The sequence below is a fragment of the Nannobrachium achirus genome (assembly GCF_963921795.1).
Source record: "Nannobrachium achirus genome assembly, chromosome: 5".
Classification (NCBI taxonomy): Eukaryota; Metazoa; Chordata; class Actinopteri; order Myctophiformes; family Myctophidae; genus Nannobrachium; species Nannobrachium achirus.
This window is the reverse complement of record NC_137814.1, coordinates 57,744,021-57,767,489: the sequence shown is the minus strand read 5'-3', so window position 1 is coordinate 57,767,489 and position 23,469 is coordinate 57,744,021. Positions and strand designations below refer to the sequence as shown.

Below are 23,469 nucleotides of genomic sequence, written 5' to 3'. Positions count from 1 at the left end.
TGTAGATCTGCTATTTTCAGCATGCAACACCTGAGAGCAACCAAACATAAAATGATTCTAGTTTTAATTCTTTTGACGAAATTGTCAATATATTTAGTCTTAGTTTTAGTCATCACAGCATAGTTTTTATTTTGTTTTTGTCAGTGAAAAAACAGTCGACAAACATTTTTCGTCATAGTTTTAGTCGACGAAATCAACACTGCTCAGGTGTTGCCACAACTTGCTAGTGGCAGAGGCAAACAGTTTGACTGTTTGTTTGTGTTCAGGAGCTGTGGTCTGTATAGCGTCTTTGACTGTCATGTATTTACTTATTTATATGTCAGGTATAGGACTTATAGGCTGATAAATATTATAATTTATGCACTCAATAGATGTCTGGACTTCAGTTATTTCAGAACCTCCCTCGGCAAACTGTAGTACCCAGAGTATAGGACTTTGGGCACAAAAGAAATACATACAGTATATGGGCATAGCAGTCGGATCGGTGGTTCTGGACAACCAGATCTCCATACTGTATATATGGCAGTGGTTCCCAAACCTTTTACCTCGGGACCCAAAAGAGATGTTTGACCAGGACCCAACCAACCAGGACCCAAACTAGTAAAAGTAGCTGATCCACAAGCTCACAACGTGCCGCGTTGTGAGCCACATATCATGCGATCTATAATCGATCAGTATACCATCCGATCACCTGCATTGACGAGCTGTTCTTTCCTCTCCCCAGGCTGCCTGTTTGAGAGCGACTTGTGTACGCCGTACGAGATCTGCGTCAACGGTAAGAACACGCACGCACGCACACACACACACACACACACACACACACACACACACACACACACACACACACACACACACACACACACACACACACACACACACACACACACACACACACACACACACACACACACCTCTCTGCGGGTGTCGTGTACAGTTTGAAGCCATGCCGGGAGCTAACCTAGAATTAAAACTGTTGATCTCTCTCTCTCTCTCTCTCTCTCCCCCTCCCCACTGTTTTCTGCTTGAGAATAATAAGGTTTATTTTTAGCCCTACTCTTTCTGAACGAAAAAGCCCCCCCCCCCCTCGTCTTTCTGTCAATCACTCAATATGTATGGGTTTTCTTGTGAGCTCTCATCTGTGCACGTTAACGTTCCCGCGTTATCGCCGCCTCCCAGCATCTGAGATGTCAGAGCGGACATGGCACTGAAGGTGTAATCCAATGATGGGGAAAGTAATCCTGCCGTACTGTTTACATACCAAACCATTAGAACATTTTAATGTATAGGATTAATGCAAAATGATATTTTATATTTCGGCTATTGGGAAATAGATGTGTATTTTGAGCTTGCAGAACGGCCAAAAAGTTTGACATATTGAACAATTCTAGTAGTTTTACTTTGGTTGGTATTGTAGATTTCGATGCAAGATCTACAAGCTCGCAGCGCGGCACTCGTGAAAATTAGAATTTTGACCCGATTCTATGAGTGTCTTTTGAATCCTTCTAAGGTTTTTTGATTGTCAGCAATCTGGCCAGCCATCGTTAAAGAAAAGGTACTTTTCACTCAACTGGAGCTCAGTTAGTCTGTTCTTGAGAGACTACTATGTCAGTGGTTCTCAAACCTTTTCATGTGAAGGACCCCCAAACTGATATGTATTTGGCCCCGGACCCCCATCTCAAAATATTTAGTTCCAGGGACCCACCCAGAAGCAAAATTTTAGTTAAACGTTCGCTTTAAAAATACAAATATTCAAAGATTTGCACACATTTTGCACACTTTTTCAAAAATAGCAGATCTACAAGCTTGCAGCGCGGCACTCGGTGCCGCTTGTATATCTGCTATTTTTCAATAGTTAAAGAATTCAATAATTCTAGGCCTAAATGGGTTAAAGTAAAACTAATTAGACTTCTTCTTCCACAACTGGAGGTGTAATCTGGTTAAGCGTGTGGTTAGGGGCTACCAATAGGAAAGCAGGAAAGGCGTGACATCACTGCCGTTGCTCCGAACCGTGAATGAAATCTGCTGAGTCATTTCCAGTTTAGTGCCACGCCCTTTTTTGAAATGCCCTCTTGATCTAATTCTGATTGGAGACAAGACGTCAACAACAACAGCACAGCGAGACGGAGTGTGCGTGTGTGTGTGTGTGTGTGTGTGTGTGTGTGTGTGTGTGTGTGTGTGTGTGTGTGTGTGTGTGTGTGTGTCCGTGCCTGTGTGCGTGTCACACAGGCCGGTGTGAGGACATGGTGACATCAGTGGTCTGTTTATTTCAGGTGGAGCTCTGGAAAGAGCTCTATGTCTGTGTTTTAAGCTGGTTTGGGGTCTGCTTTGACCTCATTTTCCTGACTGCTGGACACGTTTGTCTGTGTTTTGGCTGGTCTGGGGTCAGTAATCGTGTCAACCTTGTTTCTCTGACTGCTGGTCCGGCCCTCCTCTGTCTGTGTTTTGGCTGGTCTTGGGTGCGTATCGACCTGTGGTATTTTGATACAGATAGTTTGTAAACCATGAGACACATATTTGAATCATCAGGGAAAGTGTTTTGTCGTGGTGTGATCCGGTGCATGGGGGAATCCAAGGGAACCCATTGATCTGCCGGCAGTGCTTTTAAGTAAGGGATAAATACTGGCTCCGCGGGGGTTGTCCATATATAACATCCCGACGGACTGATAACTTATTAGGCCGAAGGGATGTTATATATGGACAACTAAATAAAATTAATTTAACTCAAAACAAAACAAAGTATTTCCTTGTTTACAGACGGCTGGAAGTGTTCCACAAGTGTTGCACTGGGCGTCCCCCCACGGTCGCCTTGGAAAACAAGGAAGTGCTGATTAGATAGAATCCATTTTCTGATACTACGTTGTCTATTTCTCGCTTAAAATATTTTTAAAAACATTCTTGGGAGCAACGTTTAGTTCTAAATGTCGCTGTGTGTTTGTTTACATGGCCGACATGTTGATTACAGCACAACATTCACGCAGTGCAGCTTGACTGCAGCAGGTGCTTTGAGCCTTTGATTAGGCAGCGGTCTGTTATAGAGTGGAGCGGTCTGTTATCCAGAAATATCAGACCTCTGATTTCAGCGATTGACCAATCAGAATCAAGCATTCAAACAAGCCGGGTAATAATAGGCTGTAATCTGATTTTGACTTTTGATCTTCTACGCCGAGTTGGTTAGGTGTTACCAGGGCAAACTAAGCTACTAAGAAACTAAGATCCCCAAATGAATATATACTGTATACAGTGATGTTGCTAGGTTTTCAATGTAATGGGTCCCGGGACGCTTAGTTTAATGAGTCCTTTATTAAAGATATGGGTCAGGGACTCAGGATGCAGGGCTAGTAGCATTATTAGGCAGAGGACCCTATCAAAAATATATATATTGTGCCAGGGACCAGTGCTTAATGTGTAAATTATTAGGTGCCCGGAGCTCATGACTTTGTGTGTGCTATTAATTCATTTAGCTAGGTATCCCCTGGAACCCCATCAAGGGCCCCTGGGGAACCACTGGTCTAGATTACAGTACCTTTGTTCACACTGTAAAAGGAGAGTTAATTATTGTGCCGTTTTGCATTAGTTACAGTATTTTAATATTGTCTGATAAACTTTACAGTATGACTACTTGGGTTAGCCTATAAGTAACCCACAATGAAGCATTCATTCCCATGAAAGTTGCTGAATGGAGTATGTCTGGTCGCTCACCCAGTTTGTGCCTGTAGCACATAATCGTAACAAGCCCCGGGTTTAGAATCCAACCTCGAGTTGGACATCCCTCTGAACCTCTCCAACCCTCTGTACTCACAACACTGACTCTCTACGTCTGGTCCGGGGTCCACCTGGGGTGCAAAATAGACACTTGCGGGTCTGTAACTCCCTTTGACACTCTCTACAGCAAGGGTCTTCAACGTTTTCAGGCCAAGGACCCCTTAGTTGAGAGAGAGATGAAGCAGGGACCCCCACGATCTTTTCATAGATTCCATATAGTCCATATAGTCATTATTTGACAGCACGATCATCAGTGTATTTTGGATTCATGTCAATTTGTGTTTTCAGATATTTAACCACTTGAACCGTCAATACATAATAAACTTGACCTTTCACTCTGTACTTGGTCTGCTCTTTTCCCCTCTACACCAAACCTCTTTGCCAAACTGCAAGGCGTTGTGAGCTTGTAGATCTGCTATTTTTGGCTAAACTTCTCCGAATATGGACGCTAGGGTTCAAGTGGTTAATATAAAAAAGGAGGTAAAAAAAAAGTTTCTATCACACAAAGATTTGGAGGACCCCCTGTAGTAATTCTGAGGACCCCCTGTTGAAGACCCCTGCTCTACAGCGTAGATTGAAGTCACAGAGATGACTAAAACTTGTATCAAATGGGGGGTTGCATGGCCTATAATGATGCATATCAAACTGGGGGGCAGGGCAGGAATTTCATGGAGGCCATGAAGGCCATGGCCGTCGTTGCCCCTCAGTTTGGCCTTGTGCCCCTCCAAAAATGTCATGTATTGAGGCCACAGTGGCCTTAATGCCCCTGCCCAGCTGATTTCTTTCTCCTCTGTGTCTTGTTGAGTCCCCATTTTAAACCAATCCAGTATATTTGATAATGTGCAGGGCTGAGCATCAGATTGTAAATACCAATGTATTTATTTCACAGCAGATATTAAATGTAACCATAAAAGTTATTTCAATTCATTTTTTCAATGGACTAAAATCTTGTTTTATTTGATGGTCTTCCTGTTCCTGCCCTGGCATTTGACCTTTGTGCCTTTATAAAATGGACAAGCCCAAAGGCACAGTGGCCTTGACCCTAAAATGATGAAATTCCAGGCCTGCTGGGGGGCCTTTGAAATGAAAAAGAGATTGACTGTGATAGAACACACTGTCCATGGCATGGCTCCATCAGGAGAGAGCTATTGAAGTTCCATAGCACTGAACAGCTTTCAGCTCACGCTCTGAGACGAGACAGGAGTGCCCACTCCCCCCATGGCGTTTTGATCTGCTCCAGCTGACTGACTGACTGACTGACTGACTGACTGATAGGGCTGTCACCATTATGACATTTTACATGACGATTAATTGTCACTCAAATAACTGCGATTAACGATTTAATTGTGCTTTTGTCATTGACAATTACATTTTTGTTTGGCTTGTAGGCTTTGAAGTCGCACATGGCAGTTCTTGCTGAATAAATATACAAAGAAATTACTTGCATACCGGTATTTGACAACTTTATACTCAAAAAAGGTAGATCTTGTAGATCTGCTATTTCCACTATTTTTGAAAATATGAAAATGATTATGATAAAACAATTGCTATTATGTCAAATAATTGCGATTAGACGATTGTGTAGTAATTGTAAGAGGCATACTGACTGACAGACTGACTGACTGACTAAGTCAAGTCAAAGTTCTTGAGTGAGCGACCAATCCGGTCCCAGTATATGAAAATGTATCTGGCGGGTATATCACCAGAGGCATTTTTGTTTTATCCGCCCCTTGGACATGCAGGTTTCCATAGAGATTCCGAGTGATATTAGTCTGGCCATGCCAGGCTAGCACCGCAGTAGCTCTGGTCCATCGCTTTCACCTCCCGCATTGCTCCCGGTGAAGCTCTGACAGACCCGTCGGGAAACGCATGGACTCGAGATTGTCGGCCCCGCCGAGCGCTCAATACTAGTGAAAATAAACAAAACCGTTTCACTACTCAAAAAACCAAAGGTCGTTTTGCGCTGTTGAAAGTCTATTCTCCGCGGTGGTGAACCCCTCAGCACCCCACCTACTCTGTAAAATACATTATTTTTGTCAAGAAAAAAAACGCACCCACCTCGAGCCACCTAGCGGCCACCACAGATACAATGGTTCACAACCCGGAAATAAGCGGCGGTCGAGTTGGATGCACTTTATTTCATGACAAAAATAATGTATTTTACAGAGTAGGTGGGGTGCTGAGGGGTTCACCACCGCGGAGAATAGACTTTCAACAGTGCAAAACGACCTTTGGTTTGGTGAGTAGTGAAAAGGTTTTGTTTATTTTCACTAGTATTGAGCGCTCGGCGGGGCCGACAATCTCGAGTCCATGCGTTTCCCGACGGGTCTGTCAGAGCTTCACCGGGAGCAATGCGGGAGGTGAAAGCGATGGACCAGAGCTAGCACCGCAGTAACAAACAGACGTATAGACAAGGCTATAGAACAAGTGGGTGGGTGACGTGACGTAGCGTTTTCGCTGTCCTCGGTGTCAAACATGTATAAATAAAAAATATATTTGTCAAAAACCTTCTGAATATTGTGCAGGACATTAAGCTTTATGTGAACTTACTCAAGATTAAAACATTTCATTCCTCATTTCTTCAGAATCTTCAACCAAACATGGTAAATGTCATCTGGTGTGACTGTCCCGACCTTGTTTCTCAAAGTGGGAACTTGAATAAAACTAAGAAAAAGAATTGCTAAAATTCATTTAAAAATGAATTTAGGCAAAAAAAATGTCTATTTGTGAGCCTATATCTTTTCAAAGTCCAAGCATAATGTTTTCAGTCATTTCTGATCAAAAAGATTTTGTCCCCCAAACCAAAATCATCTGGTGTGACACTAGTTTGGAAAAATTAAACAGGCAATAATTTGGACACCTACTGGGCTAGAGAGGTCCTTCTTCTGTAAGGCTATTCAGCACTCCCAGCACAACTGCAAGACAGGTGTCTGAGGTGAGTTATGATTTTAACATTTTCATGAAATGCCATCTTGTTGAAACTTTGACAAGTGTGGCACTTCTGGATGTCATCTGGTGTGACACCTTTTTCATTAATAAAGCAAAAGTTATTTGAAACTTTGGTCATAATTACATGTAAATCTAGGTTGTTTTGTTATAGCTAGCATGTTGTTAGCATGCTAATGTGTACCTGGTAGCCTCAAGGTAGTCCTAAATGCAGAAAACGTCATCTGGTGTGACACTTCGTCATCTGGTGTGACATATCTGCTTGTCACGCCAGATGACTTGATTGTCACACCAGATGATATATACTGTATTTTCCTACAGACATAACAATAAATAACAAGTCCCATGTTTCTTTTGTCCATTTAAAACATTTTAACATGTTTAAAACAACGTTTTAAACATTTTTACATAATTTAATTTAGCTTCATTCGGTGATACAGCAAATTCATCAGACAGAGCAGAAACCCCTTCACAGAAACCTAAACCTTATATTGTGGTAACACTTTATAATAACTATCCGTTATAAGCAGTTAATATAAGACACTTGACAACAGAAAATGGGTGGTACAGAAAATGTGATTTTATTATTTCCAAAATACACAAACATACTGTATAGTGATGAATGAATGGATATGGAGGAAGGGCGAATGAATCAATGAGAACTATGCATGTAAACTAAACACAGAGATTCAGGCGTTTCATTTTGGTGGCAATAGGCAGCAGGCAACAGTGCATACCGGAGTTGCCTACTCAGTCAGTGGCTCCCAGTGCTATGCCACCATTTCACAGTCCTTACGCCATGATGAGCGTGCTGTGTGGGCACACATCAAGCCAGTTATTGATGATTTCAGAGGAAAACAAGACAATGCAATTGACACCCTGCATGTCCTCAGTGATGGGCCAGCAACCCAGTACCGGAATCGCACAAACTGCTTCCTCATGAGCAGCATTCCTTATACATGGGGATTCAAGAGGGTCACCTGGAACTTTTCAGAGCGTTCCCATGGAAAGGGCGCACCTGATGGTGTGGGAGGGGTGCTGAAGCGTAAGGCAGACATGTATGTCCTCGGAGGCAGTGACCTACAAACACCGAGGGATCTGTGTGAGTATTTACAGAAGTCCTCTGAAAAAGTCACTGTCATGTGGATCGAAGAAGAGAAGATATCCAACATGGATGAAATGGTCCCTCCATCAGTGCGTCCAGTGACTGGCATCAGCACTACGCACCAGGTTCTTTCTATCTTCCCGGGAAAGATAGTTTACAGAGACCTGAGTTGTTTCTGCCAGTTTCCTCAGATCTGCACCTGTCACAACCCACGGAAATTACAGTTCGACCAAGTCTCCAGGGCTGAGGTGCCAGGTGACAAGACAAGTGATGAGTAAGTATAACTAAATCATTCTCTTTGCCAATTTTATGATACCTGTAATTGTACCTGTTTAATGACAATAAAGTAACTTGTGTCATCCATTCATTCCTTTTCTTCCTTAACTAAGTGGTGGCCCATCTGCGGAACTGCCCCCTTCCCAGGTCAGCTGCAGGCCCAAAACAGCTTCCGGAGCTCAGTGAGTATAACATACTTGGCAAACTTGAGGACTTGCTAGTAATTACATTTTACTACTAAAAACAATCTACCTGACAAATAAATTACATTTAAATGTCTCCTCCTGAAGGTCTTCTACTCAGGTGCTGGACACAAGTGCATCTATTGGAGAGGCCCAAGCTGAGGATTCAGACACCTCCTCAGATGAATACACACAAGGACAGTTTGTCATAATCAAATATGAGGGAAAGCCATATGTGGGGCAGATAGTTACCATTAATAAGGAGGGGCTAGAGATAAACTGCATGAATCAACTTGGAAAAATGAAAAATGGTTTTGTCTGGCCAAAGGGTCGAGACTGCATTTTCTACAAAGAGCAGGAAGTTGTCTGTGGCATAGCAGAACCGCAACAGGGCAAACGGTTTGCTACCCTCACCAAATGTGACTGGCTGATGTACAATGCAGTCTAAATGTCTATTCTAATCTAATCTAATACTTTTGTACTTTCACTCACTGGACTGGACAATGAGGTAAGGTAGGACCCGAGACAAACATAGCGAAAATAGCTGATCTACAAGCTCTCAACGCATTGTGCTGCGAGAGCTTGTAGATCAGCTATTTTCGGAGTTGCACAACCCAGCACTCTTTAGCTAGTGGAGATGTGGTGTAACGACATGATTCGTAAAAATAAATGTGTTCAACTCAAAATGCTGTGTTCAAGTTCAGGAGACTTCGGAAAAAAGTAATACACCTGAATGCTGAGTTGTTTCCAATAATTGGTGTTAATAAAATGTTGCCTTGGCTCCCAGTGTGGCTATGCACCTTATTGTCTCTTTAAGATCCTTCTGCCGTGGGCCGGCAGAAGACTTAGGGCCCGTTCACATTGAGCCGATCCCGGGGCCGAGGATCCCCGACCAGATTTCGGGAGGACCCCCCGGGAAAATCGTTTGGTCGGCCCCGGAATCGGTCTTGGGCTTGAACAGTACCCCGACACGATCGGATTATGTTAATTAGCTTTTTTATGACCTCGGGACTCGTCGGGAGCACTCACGATAATATCAAAAAAGCTTGATATTTTCGGGTCATCGGGTAGGAATCCTTTACAATTATTGTCGTCTGAATGAGCTCACGGGATTGCTTCAGATTATATGAAGCCAGCTCCTCCCTTTTTAGGCTGCGCAGAGTGTAGGCTATTCTGTCACAGCCTACACTTTTATTATTATTATTAGCCTAGGCCTACTTACTTTTTACTTTAGCCTACTCTCTCCCTTGTTGTAATCACTTGTTCAAAAACGTTATAGCCTATAGCGTTCTTTCTTCTTTTTTCTTCTGCGCAGTCATTTGGCAACAAGGCAGTGTCTTTTTTTTTGGCAGATTTGGCTAGGGCAGTGCTGTTCTATCCGTGTATTATAAGGGCTCTAAATTGACCTTGTGCAACTTGACAGACAGACACCCTATATATAATATCTTATTCATATAGGCCTAATGTAATACTCAAAGTCAGAGACATTCCATTGCATTCCTTTTTTTTTTTACTTTTACGCGCGGGCTGCAGGCATTGCGCCTCTCGTTCTGTCAGTTTGTTCATTGGTCCTCAAAGAGGACCGCCAGTCCTTGGGGAGTTCCAGGGGGTCCCCAGCTAAATGATATTGAGGAACCTAGGCCTGTCCCTATTCTATATGCTTGGATGTTGGTGGGACAGTAAAAAAAAAAAGCGAGAGGTTAAACTTTTTTTTTTCTGCGACTGCACGCCCACAACGGCGAGGTTTGGACATTCATAATTGCTATTAGCTGATTAAGCTCGTCTGTTTAATGTCTGGCTGGTTGCCGTTAAAATGCTGGTTGATGCTTTTTAGGAGTGGACACTGGTCAATCAATGATATTGGAGATCATGCGACACTCTCAGCCGTGTCTTGCTGGATGCGCATCACATCTCGCGTCTCGCTTGCCAAAAACATAACTGAATATATAATTATAATATCTATAAAGTGAGCAGCGGCCAGTGTGCGCACAGTAGCCTACCTAGAAGACTACCAACCTACCTTTGTTTTTATAATGTTTTGTCATGATGGCGCAGTTATCACTTGTGTGCAAAGGACGATGATAAACGAAAGAAGAATGTAACACCAACTTCTACCAATTAATCCATTGCTGTGACAGACAGACAGGGTGAGACAGCCAACGTGCTTCCTTGTAGACTAGCCTACATAATCCACTGGGTCCAGCTTGGTTCAGATCAATCATATCAACATAACAGTAATAACACCAACCAAAGTCAGAATAAAAAGAGTCCACGAATAGGCCTGCACACTCGCTCATAATGTCCTCCTCCTCCTCCGGCTGCCAGCAGCGTCAGTTCAGCAAATGCTAAGGTATGGTAACATGGCATGCATGCGATACACTAGTCATGTTGCCAATACCTACTTTTTAGCAACAAGCACAAGCATGATGAATTCATTTTAAGAAGTAGTCTACATTTTATTATTTTCTCCTGTAGGCCTAATCAAGGTACGTTATACCATACCCATGTGCGCCTCTGTAGTCTAATTTGCGCAGTGATGGAAAAAGTATACTCCCATTCTTTACTTAAGTAAAAGTATCAATACTGCATTATTAGCTACAAATATGGCACAGACAGAGAGAGAGAGAGAGAGAGAGAGAGAGAGACTCTTTGTTATAGACTATAGCGAATATATTTGTTTAATTTCGCTGTTTTAATATTTAATTAGGTAATAAAATGGATTTTGGAGCATAGCGAGTCAGAACACCGCAGCTGCAGGACTTCTGCGCTAATTGGGTCGTTGGCTCGTTGACTTTGCTGGCATGCGGTAGGCCTAATTGATTATTTTGGAGAAAGATTCCCTTTAGTATAAATAATAGTCCTTTTGGTTACCATTTGGTCTCCATCATTAAGCTGGGGATCACCTGTAACACCCTCATTGTCAAAACATTAAACAAATGGCAATTAAACTGACGTGAAGAGAGAGAGAGAAAAACACTCTTGATTTTATCCCTCTTGAGGGGGCGGAATCTTCATCTAGTCACGTCTCTCATGGCACCACCCCCCCGAGATCGTGGGTGGCTAGAATCGCGAGACGTCGGTCTCATTTGTAATGGTCTGAGATATTTCACTTGGCACAGCGGGATATACCGGGCCCGGTCGCAAGACAGAGGATCGCTGTCGTTTGAAATGAACACCGATAAACCCCGGGCACGAGATCTGATCTGACCCAACATCGGCCTCTCATCTGTGAGGCCCTTTAGGTGTGCGTAGCATTCCTGTGCACATCCTCATCATCCATCTACTACTACAATTCTTTGTTATCCTATGTTAAGGCCCAACAATACTATCCTGTTCAGAAATATTAAGGCCATGTTATTTAATGTTAAAGCAATTTTACTGTTGCTGTTTTTCCTGGGTAATTGTTTAATCAATCAGTAAAGTTCAGTACTCACTAATAGGTAGGTTAAAACACAGTTTGCTTTGACACATGAAGATATGGTCATCTGGTGTGACACTAAGTCATCTGGTGTGACATTCCAAATAGTGAGAAATCATACCTTTATTAATGATGAAACCGAAAACATTTGTATGGTTTACATAGAAAATAGTATCAGGAAGAGTCACAAATATTTGTGTAATTTTAAAGAAAGTTTTTGTCAGAATAAAATTAAAATATGTTGAAAGATCGACAACATGGGCCTCACACAGAATGTTGATTATGAAAAAAATATACAGATTCAATTAATTTTCACAAAACTATAGTGGATCACAGGTTAGTTATGATAAAGGACTTTGATAAAGTGAGTAACTTAAGAAAGGTGTACTCCATTTTCATTTTATGAACAATTATTGTCATGTCACACCAGATGACGGTTTTAGGCACAAGTACAACAAACTGCTCAATAAAGTCTGATTCCAATAAAATATCTAAAAACAAAATGTGTTTCCATAAAGTTGAGAGTGAGTAGAACAAAAGTAAATAATTTTTATGCCTGCTATTTAAAGTTTTTTAAAAAACATGTTTTTTGGGGCGTCACGTCACTGACCCAAGTACAGAGTAAGTAGTTGGTTAACACAATAGTTGATTAGGATGATAATGTAAAGATGACTTAACATCCCACCTGTTCCTCTGGGCCTGGGCTGGTGTCCCAGTCGTCTCTGGTTCCGCGAGACAAAGACTTAAGAAAATATGTTTTTGGCGATGGGTTCCCACTTCCCAGATTGTTGAATGACTCTGGTCCTGAATGGAGAGGTGGATGACTTGAACAATTGAAACTAAATGTATTTACACTTACTCACGTATTCTAAAAAAAATACTTTGTCATAAAGAAAACACTCTTGCTCTTTAGCCCAAGTACCAATTTAATGGGGCAACTTTTTCTCTTTGCTGTTGAGTAATATTTGACCTAAAAGTTGACTCAAGTATACTGTAAGAGGGTGGAGGACTTCTTTGACACGTTCTAACATCTGCTTCTACACCCTCTGCTGGTCATTGCTGAGACTTTAACACAAACTCCAAGTTCAACTTGATTGTCACATCACAGGTTTAAAGAAAGTGTTTTAAAAAAAAAAAGAAGAAAACAGTCGGTGTCATTTTTGTTGTATAAGTTCCCATGATTTACAGTTTTCAAGAAAGAATAGACTAGACTAGAGAATAGAGAATAGAATAGAGATGGTAAGAAAAGAAGGAAAACTTGTCAAGTTGTGTGAAATATTTCTAATATGACTACAGGTGAATATACAGTTACACAAGACGCATGGTTAGAAGAAAAGGCAATGGTGTGAGACATTTAAAATAGCGGCAGAAATATGTACTGTAAATGCAGATATATTTAACCACGCTTGACCGATTATATATCAAAACCGTCTATTTTTGGGGCACTTTTGAGTGACACAATTAAGTATAAAAAAGGAATTAATTTATGAGAAAGCAAAGAAGAAATATAAACATACTATTAAGTGTCTGCCCAACAACCATTATTTGTTTGATGTGTAGTCAGTGGACTTAAACATGCAGAAACACCAGGGTCCTTTATTTAAGGCTGACATAGTTGTTTCTCTTCCAAGACCTTGAGTGGAAGTACATTTGTGTTCAAACACACAGTACAGGACCAACAGGTTGGTAGGTTACTTGACTTATTTGTTTAACCCAGATGTAGCTTTAGGTTTGGCTGTGCTCAGGGATGTAGTGGGGGGGGCACGCGGGGGTACGCCGTGCCCACACTTCTCACACGGCCCGAAAAAAATTTGGGGGGTAAAAATGTTTTTTATTTTTTTATTTATTTATTTTTAAACTATCTAAAAATCTAACTATTGGTCGTGATTACCCGTGAACTCGTGATGTCAACACTGACAACAACCAACCACCTCCAAATAGAACCACAGCATGCATGGGCACGACAAGTACCTACTGTACAGCAGACAGAGTGCAGAAGCCAGGCAAGTACAGAGCAGATCGTCCACCGATTGGTTGTAATATCGCCATGACAACCAACAACCAACGACCAAGCTGACTGCCCTTGGGGCTATGGGATAAGACTCACTGTCACTGACCAACCAACCAGCCAACAACTACACTGTCTGTGTTTACCTCTTCAAACTTTAAGCGGTTCGTAGCCTGCAGCAGTTAGTTTGTTTGTTTGTTGTGAATTTTTGTTACCTTGGATTATCTACCCGAGTATTATTCCAGTCAAACATGCAGACACCACCAGCACTGTCTGTACAACAGCAACGTGGTGCATTCTCATCAGCTGCTACACGTGAGTAAATAAACGTGTTATTCTTACTGGAGGGCTGGTTAGGTAAGACATAATGCCTACCGGTATATTAAAACTATTATATTAAGCCTAAAACGGTTCTGCCGCCGTGCATTAACCGTGTGAATTGTGAAATATCTCCGGTGAAAAGTCTATAGAAAATATTGATATTATATTACAGGTCGTTCTGACCCAGCAATTGGTTGAAATAGGCTCGCCTGCCGTGCTGAAATGAGTATGATTGACACAGCAGATGGTAATAGAATATTTGAGAATGGATTAATGAATTGGAAATATCAGTTGTGCAGCTATTTTGCATGGTTTAGCTGATGATCTGGTCATCAAATTATTGGTTGAGAATGAGAACCACTGGTCTATATCAAGGCTATTTCTTTTATTTTGTTGCACTAACTAGCATTGACTTGTTGCACTAACTAGCATTGACTGCTATGGTCACTTTTGATTTGGACACTGGACTATTTTGATAGTTGTGCTTAAGGACACTATGTATAGGCCTATATATTTATATATTATTTGTTCACTCTCTTGATGTACCTTGCTCTTTACTGTACTCTGTTCTTGTTTTTCTTTTCTTGTTTTTCTTTTATCTTTTTCTTACTTCTCTGTAACTTTGTAAATAACCTTATACTGCTGTGCTGCCTCTGGGCAACTGATTTTCCCCCTTGGGATAATAAAGGTATCTATCTGTCTATTTCTGCCGCCGCGCAGACCCGTTTTAAAACGTCACGCAATGCGCGTGCACATTGGCGCGCGTGCACGCGCATTGGCGCACGTGCACTCGCATTGGCGCGCGTGCATGTGCGTGCGTCGGTGCGTGCCCACACTTCCAAATTTAGCACTACAACACTGGCTGTGCTGTGTGATAAGCTATCAGTCACACACTGGGAGCAGTCCAGTCAGGTCATATACAATTAGAAACATACAGTACTGCCCATTTGCCATCTTAAAATATTCACTTTCATGTGATGTCTTCCAGGTATGCCTATTCCTTTTTGTACCAACATTGTTCCAATTGCAATTCCAAATGGAGTTAATCACTTAGCTTTCCTCTTCTACCCCAGATTTGAACCTGGTTTCCTGTGCAAGTGCTGCTTAAAGAAAAGAAGAAGAAAAAAAAACATAGTATAGCTAGAGCCGGCCTGCTTGCTCAGGGGATAAATTTAATCAAATTTCCTGTCAGATCCTGAGACATGACCTTTGACATAATCTAAATGTCTCAACAGAAGAAGCAGGGAGAGACCCCCCCCCCCCATTGCATACGTTTTATTGTATTAACAGATTGGACAAAATTACATTATACAGATTTTGCCCTAAAATTATTGCCTGGCTCCAGCCCATAGACCCGCCCACTCTCTGAGCGGACTGGTTCTCTTGATCTGGTGTTGTCATATGACGCTTAACTTGATATGGTATCTTGACGTACCAGCCAATGAAATCAATGCAAGACGGAGGAGGGGTGTGTCTAACTTTTGAAAATCAACAGAAACAGTGGAGGGGGGGAACTCAGCCAACGCTCTTAATTGCTCCCTTTGAACTTCAAAGGTGGGGTGGGGCAAACCTCGTTAGCATCAAAGACAACGACCTGTTTGATGCCTGTCATAGAGGGGAGGGGGAGGGGGGAATGTTTTTGTGTACAGACAAGTCAAACACAACCCCTCCCACCAGATCTCTTGTGATTGGGAATTTCAAATTTCAAATCCCCTCCCCTTTGAAATCTCTTGTCAATGGGACAATGTCAGACTCAAGCTCAGCGCAGTGTCTGAAATCAGGCTACTAAAATCACGCAAATCGTTACACAGTATGTCTACACTCATGTCCTCAACATGGATCTGTCCCATATAGAGCCACCATCAGGCCGATTTTTTCAAACACATTTTTGGACACTGCTCCTACAGATTTTGCCCTAAAATCACGCAAATCGGTACACAGTATGTCTACACTCATGCCATCAACATGGATCTGTCCCATATAGCGCCACCATCTGGCCGATTGTTTCAAACACATTTTTGGACACTGCTCCTACACATTTTGCCCTAAAATCACGCTGCGACCTGACAGTCGCTTATCTCCCGATTAGGGAGTCTTACTGGTATTCATTTAAAAAAAAGTTACATATTGACGATTTAAGCCATAATTACTCGTATTGTAAGACGAATAGCAAAAATAGCTGATATATAATCTCACAATGTGTAGCATTGTTAACTGCTTTATTTGTTATTTATTTATTTGTGCTACATTATACACTGTGGGGAACTGGGGATAATGGATTAAACATCAGCAAAACACCTCCCAGAAATGCTTCATAGAACAAGGCAGTCAAGTACGCAGTTTGGTGCATACTTTGTGTACTTATCATTCTGAAAAGTCAACAAAAGCAACATCGTGTGGCTTAAGAACCAGGAGCTCTTTTCAATCCAAGATGAACACGCACACGCACGTGCACGCATGCACGCACGCACGCACGCACGCACGCACGCACGCACGCACGCACGCACGCACGCACGCACGCATGCACGCACGCACGCACACACACACACACACACACACACACACACACACACACACACACAGAAGTGAAGATCACCATGGCAACAGGCAGGGGCGTCACAAGGGGGGGGGGGGGGGGGGGGACTGAGTTACTAGGGCCCAATGTGGAGGGGCCTTAATTATTATATACTTTAGCTAATGAAAAATAGCATTTGGAGATGGGGGTCTGTGGCCAAATGCATATCATTTTGGGCGTCAGTGACATGAAAAAGTTTGATCACTACTCACATAGAAACATGTTTTTTTTCTTTTTCACGTTTTTTCAAAAATAGCAGATCTACAAGCTCGGTGCCGCGCTGTGAGCTTGTATATCTGCTATTTTTCAATAGTTAAAGCAAGAAATAATGCGTAATAACGCGCTCTCGGTTCATGGGGGCCCACAGTGAATCCTTGTACCCAGGGCCCAGAGTTTGGTGCCACACCCCTGGCAAACAGGCGAGGCAAGACGTGCAGGCTAAATTGTTCCATTATGCAGCTGCAGGGGCGTCACAAGGGGTAGGAAAGTTAGACTGAGTTACTGGGGCCCAAGGTGGAGGGGCCCTAGTAACTTTATCTATTGAAAAATAGCAGATATACAAGTTCACAGCGCGGCACCGAGTGCCGCGCTGCGAGCTTGTAGATCTGCTATTTTTGAAAAAGTCGTGAAAATGTGTGAAAATCTTTGAATAATATGCAATTTTTAAGCGAACATTTCTAACTCAAATTTTGCTTCTGGGGGTCCCTGGAACTAAATATTTTGAGATCGGGGTCCGTGGCCAAATACATATCATCTTGGGGGTCCTTGACATAGGTTTCTTGCACACATTTTCACGATTTCTCAAAAATAGCAGATCTACAAGCTCGCAGCACGGCACTCGGTGCCGCGCTGTGAGCTTGTATATCTGCTATTTTTTAATAGTTAAAGCACAGGGGCCCCACAGTGAATCCTTGTACCCGGGGCCCAGAATTTGGTGTGACGCCCCTGTGCAGCTGGGTCCTGTTTCATAGACGTTGCACCGTCACTGTCTCTGACAGTTGTTTGCACCTTACTCCTGGAGTCTCCCAAAGCTCTATATTAGGTCCTCTCCCTTTCCCCCCCTCTACACCAAATCTTTTTTGCAGAAGATAGACAATCAACAAGCGCAGAGAGACTATTTTTAAGGAATATTCTGTTCAGGCCACAAGGCGGCCTTCTAGGGATCAAGGGAACAAGTAAGACTCCCTAAATCGGGAGATAAGTGACCGTCAGGTCGCATGTAAAAATCGGCTTGATGGTTGTGCTAAATGGGACGGATCCATGTTGATGACATGATTCTAGACATACCGGCCCTCATTTATCAACGTGGTGCAGATCAAAATTTGGGTGTACACCGAAATTTAGGGAAGTCTCGACATTTATCATTTCAACTTGACTTTGACGTTGGCGTAGGGTAGGATCAAATCTCACGTCAAGTCCAGAGGTGGTGTAGGATTCATCCTACACCACTTTGTTCCATTGTAGACGTGCGGAGCAGCATTGTGTAGCTATTTGACAGGCAATGGACACATGTATCCACTCGAAAATGTATATCCAACACAATAATAAATAATCCTGTGAAAATATAACATTTTATAAAAGTATATTATAGCCAGCTACATCATGGACATGCACGCCGATTTTATTTCCAAGTTACAATGACAAGCAATCAAAATCTAGCAACATGGAAGCAATCTACTGTTAAGTGCTTTAACAGTCTATAGTTTAAGATTGCAGACCTGGCTCAGAACAAGCACATTATAGCCTACGAACACATGCGAGAGCATTTTCGGGACCAGCGCGGCGCCGCTGTGATCTACCGTGATGCGTGAGCCTCCAATTTATACAGTGACGCGAGTCCTTTTAAATATGGATAAAACCCGAAGCTCCAAACCTGGCTGTGCCCAGCCCCGCGCACGCACGCTGCGGATGATTTATTTGGGGGTCCACGGCCCACCTGGGAGAAGACCAGCCCGCGCAGGAACGGTACATGATCGCTAGTTCAAGCACTCAAAAGTGCATTGCGCTCGTCACCGAAATTGGGTTAAATTAATATATAAAACGTAACCGTGGGGTCTCTCAATTTATACAGTAGATACTGTACACTATGCTGGAGTTAATGATGAAACCCGTGGCGAGCCTTGAGATCATGGCCATGGGGAATATGATTGCTTGTAACCAAATGAACGCGCTCTGTCTGCGCACGCACGGCACGGGTAGGCAATAGTTTAAATTAATATCCAAAAGTATTCATGGCAGTGACCAGTGACTTGTGTCATTCATGTCGGCTGCGGTGCTATAGCCTCCTTGTCAAAGATTGTACCGTTGGTTAATCCCACGTTTCCACTGTCAAAGACTGCTGTGTAAACCAAAATGCTGCTGTTCCAAGTAGCCTAGTTGCGTGTGTAGGTGTGTGCGTGCGTGCGTGCATGTGTGCGTGGTCTGTGTGGGACGCGGACATGGCTTTTCTTTGGTTGTTAGGTCGTATTCGGGTTGTTCTGGTCGTAAAATGGGGGCGTTTCGAGAATAATTAAGGGCGTGTTATTTAAATTTCAGCCTGCGCATTTATCAACGCTGGGATCAAATGTACGCCAGGTGTGTCTGTTTAGGAAGCATTGATAAATGCCGTGCACACGTTGCCCTACGCAAAATTTGGTGAAAAAAATAGACCATGTTTTACACTCCATTGATAAATGAGGGCCACCGTGTACTGCTTTGCATGATTTTAAGGCAAAATCTGTAGGAGCAGTGTCCAAAAATGTGTTTAAAAAAATATGCCTGATGGTGGCGCTAAATGTGACAGATCCATGTTGATGACATGACTGTAGACATACTGTGTACCGATTTGCGTGATTTTAGGGCAAAATTCCTTCATATCTGTTTAATCCATGGGGGGAAAAAAACATTTCTTTACTCACCTCATGGAGACTTGAATTAATGGATATATATTTTGTTTTTGTCGCATTCCTAAGCCAATAGTGTGATGATAATAATAAAAACCTGGTAGGAGACAGAAAGGAAACTCGTCCACTGACTATGTGTTTTATCGTGTTCCACTGGTAGACGAATTGAGTGTGTTGAAGTGTGTTGCAGGTCACGGGGTCAGATGATTTTCCAGTAGGAGCGAGATCATTTAGCGACCTACAACCGGGTCGCAACGTGGTCGGTAGTTTTCAGCGACCGGGTGCGCTAAATCAACCGACTGGGCCGGTAAATCACCAACCGTGCCGCTAAATCGACCGACCGGGTCGCTAAATCTACCGACCGGCCAGCAGTTTTAGGTCGGTAGATTTAGCGACCCGGTTGGTAGATCTAGCGACCCGGTCGGTAGATTTTGCGCCCCGGTCGGTAGATTTAGCGACCCGGTCAGTGATTTTGCGGCCCCGTCGGTGATTTAGCGACCCAGTCCGTAGGTTGCGTCGGCAGGTTAGTTACTGAGGTACTGTTACTGAGGTTAAGTTTAGGGTTAGGGTTAGGGTTAGTAGCCCGGTCGGTGGATAAGCGACCCCGGTCGGTGGATTTACCTACCCGGTCGGTGGATTTAGCGCTCCGGTCGGTGGATTTAGCGTCCCGATCGGTGGATTTAGCGACCCGGTCCGTGGATTTAGCGTCCCGGTCGGTGGTTTTAGCGTCCCGGTCGGTGGATTTAGCGTCCCGGGCGGTAGATTTAGCGACCCGGTCGGTCGATTTAGCGACCCGGTCCGTGGATTTAATGTCCCGGTCGGTGATTTACCGGCCCGGTCGGTTGATTTAGCGACCCGGTCGCTGAAAACTACCGACCACGTTGCAACCCGGTTGTAGGTCGCTAAATGATCTCGCCCTCTCTCTGATTTTACATTCCTGCTTCTGCTGCTAGAGAGGAAATGACAACAAAGTTAATGATGAGAATAAAGAGATGATATGCAGGTTGATAAGCAGTGCTGTGTTCTACCTGTAACACACGTACAGTATACGGCGTCTGCTGTCGGAAAAGAAATTGTGAATAGCGTCAGTTCTCGTGAACCTTTCAAAGTAGTGTATTTGATAGGCATTATATGCACTGGCGTCTGCCCTGGGCACACGAATAGCCGCGGAACGTATGCCCTAATAAAAAGTCTGACTAGAACACACCACTGTTGATGAGTGATAGCGATATTCTATCATGGACCTACTCTCTGATGTCACTATCTATCTAAAGCAGAGCTGTCCCCTCAGACCATTCATTCATTAACCACATGACAGGTTATAAAAGTTGAACATCTACTGTACATGCGTTGCAATGCAACACATTGTGAGCTTGTGGCCTTTTTTGCTATTTGATGGACAGCACATTATAGGGTTGAAGTCATTAAAGAGTTAGTGTTTGTTTTACATGCATACGTGCACGCACGCATGCACGCACACACACAGAGATTGTGAGTGTAATAAAGAGAGGGCAAGTTTAACAGTAACACTAAAATGATTGAATCAGAGATTCAGATATAGGCCTATGAATTATTTTAAGCCTGAAACAAAGCCATCTCATGCTCAACCATTACCATAAAACATTTGATTCTGTTTAATATAAAACAAAGGTCGTACAGTATCTGAGATACTGTCATAACAGTGTGCAAGCTTGCCCACTTTAAACAAAACAGTAAAAAACACAAGAGCAGGTTAAAGTACTATCATAAAAGAATAATGCAAACACATGCACAAATACAGTACAATCATTTATTCAACTAATACTATCATTTGTTACATTTAATTGGATAGAATAATTTCATTTCAAAGGCTCTGTGAATTGATTTGTCACATTTATGCTGTGAATTCTTAATCATGAAAAAGGAAAATAATTATTATTTAGTGTCATCTTACAATAAATGCGAGAAGTCTCTGTGTGTGTGCGTGTATGTATGTATGTATGTATGTATGTATGTAATCTGCGTATCTCGAGAACCGGTCGTCCCACCGGCTTCAGATTCGGCACGCGTGTTCCCGCCGCGGCGCGGAGGGCAGTGCCCGGCCTCGACCCGACCCGATGCATGGTTTTACGGAACGGGCGCGAAACGTTCGGAATCTCCGTATGCGGAGCTGATTGTTGACATCAGGCTTTTCCGGAGGAACCGGCGAAAGCGCTGACTCATTGTGACATCACTTCATAAAAGGCTCTGACATCACGTATGCCACATGAGCCAGCAAATAATCTCTGAGTGTGTATATATGTATGTATGTAATCCGCGTATCTCGAGAACCGTTCGTCCCACCGGCTTCAAATTCGGCATGCGCGTTCCCCACCGCAGCGGGTAGTGCAGTGCTGGGCCTCAACCCGACCCGATACGCGATTTTCCGGAACCGTTGCGAAAGGTTTGGATTCTCCGTATGCGGAGCTGATGTCTGACATCAGGGTTTTCCGGAACCGGCACTGTGTCTGCAGAGATCTCCATATATGGGCATAAATGGACACAGGCAAACAGATGGTCAAAACGGGTCCTATGACAACAGGTATAATGGGGTTTGCATTACACAGACTTTGGCACGCGAGTTCCCCGCCACAGCAGGGAGTGCAGTGCCCGGCCTCGACCCAATACGCGGTTTTCCGGAACCGGCGCGAAAGGTTCAGAATCTCCGTATGCGGAGTTGATGTCTGACATCTGGGTATTCCGGGACCAGCACTGTGTCTGCAACACAGTCAAAGAGGCACAGACAGATAGTGTCATAGTATTGACAACATTCTGATTATAGATTTATTATTATGGCCATTCATCTTGAATAACGTCATTAGCTATAATGTCTTATAATGATATCATCACACAACATAATTAGCCTATTATTACATCAGATGTAATTGTCCTTATAAATGCTGTTATTGTATTTTCAAACACAACACCCTTCAGCAACTTCTGGGAACAATTTGAACTACCTTCTAACAACCTCTATTGTAAATTAGTTGAACTGATTCACAGTGGTGCTGGTGCATGAAATGATTCACTGGACGATACATCTGAAAGGAGGACATGAGGATTTCTTCTGTGCTGCTGTAGTAGTCGGACACAAGATATACTCATTTGGAGGATACAACAACTTCCTGACCAACAGGGATCAGATTGAAGTCCACATCTTCAACACATTGTCTTTGCGTTGGAGGAAGTTGCCTCCAGTGACAAATGGAAGAGGACGCGGTCCCATTGAGGTTCCCTCTGGGTGCTATGGCCACACAGGTGTGCTGGTAGAAGAAAATGTCTACATCTGGGGACCATTGTATTCTTACTGCAATGTGCTTTATGCCTTCAATGTTGACACCCACAGCTGGTTCAAACCCACTATTTCTGGGACTATTCCAGGAGCAAGGTGCTACCACTCAGCCTGCGTCCTGGACAAGGTCATTTATGTGTATGGAGGACACATCCTGGGGACTGGACGTACTAATGACATGTACAAGTTTGACACCACCATTATGGTCTGGTCTTTAATTAACACCAGAGGAACTCCACCACCTGCTTCATACGGTCACTCTGCCACCATCATCGGGACAAAGATGTTTGTATTTGACTGCTATTTCAACATGATGTCCACTCCACTCCACCTCCCAGTAACGGCGTCCAATCAGACCCTCGCTACTCAGAACCTGACGCCAATCTGTGAATCTCTCTGATGTGTGATATGGATATGAATGATATGAATGTTGTTCGCTGTATGTTACTTTTCTGTTTCCGTTAGACAGAGACAGGTGTTTATGTGCTGTGTTTGGATCCAATGTGATTGGACATGAATATTGTAAGAACTCAGCTCTGGTCCTGTATTCTGGTAGTGTTGAACATAATACATCCACTCTATTCACCTTCCATGAGACATTTCCCCCTTCATCTTTAAGAATGTCCTCTAGTTTGTCCTTCATCTTTGACACAGCCACAGTCACATCTTCAAAGTATCTCAGAG

At 43.1% G+C, this 23,469-nt stretch overlaps 2 protein-coding genes across 2 annotated transcripts in view; one reads left to right on the top strand and one right to left on the bottom strand.

The window, feature by feature from the left end:
• Positions 1–316: 316 nt before the first annotated feature.
• LOC308285211 (receptor-type tyrosine-protein phosphatase N2-like) overlaps positions 317–23,469 on the top strand; it is a gene marked incomplete at both ends in the record, with an annotated part of 322,852 nt that continues 299,699 nt past the window's right edge. Inside the window, 2 exons of the mRNA XM_080725929.1 lie at positions 317–323; positions 725–775. Coding sequence (XP_080582055.1) covers positions 317–323; positions 725–775 — 58 coding nt within the window. The remainder of the gene's footprint in view (positions 324–724; positions 776–23,469) is intronic.
• LOC308286113 (tripartite motif-containing protein 16-like) overlaps positions 23,033–23,469 on the bottom strand; it is a gene marked incomplete at both ends in the record, with an annotated part of 1,419 nt that continues 982 nt past the window's right edge. Inside the window, one exon of the mRNA XM_080727070.1 lies at positions 23,033–23,469. This exon is cut by the window's right edge and continues 982 nt beyond it. Coding sequence (XP_080583196.1) covers positions 23,033–23,469 — 437 coding nt within the window.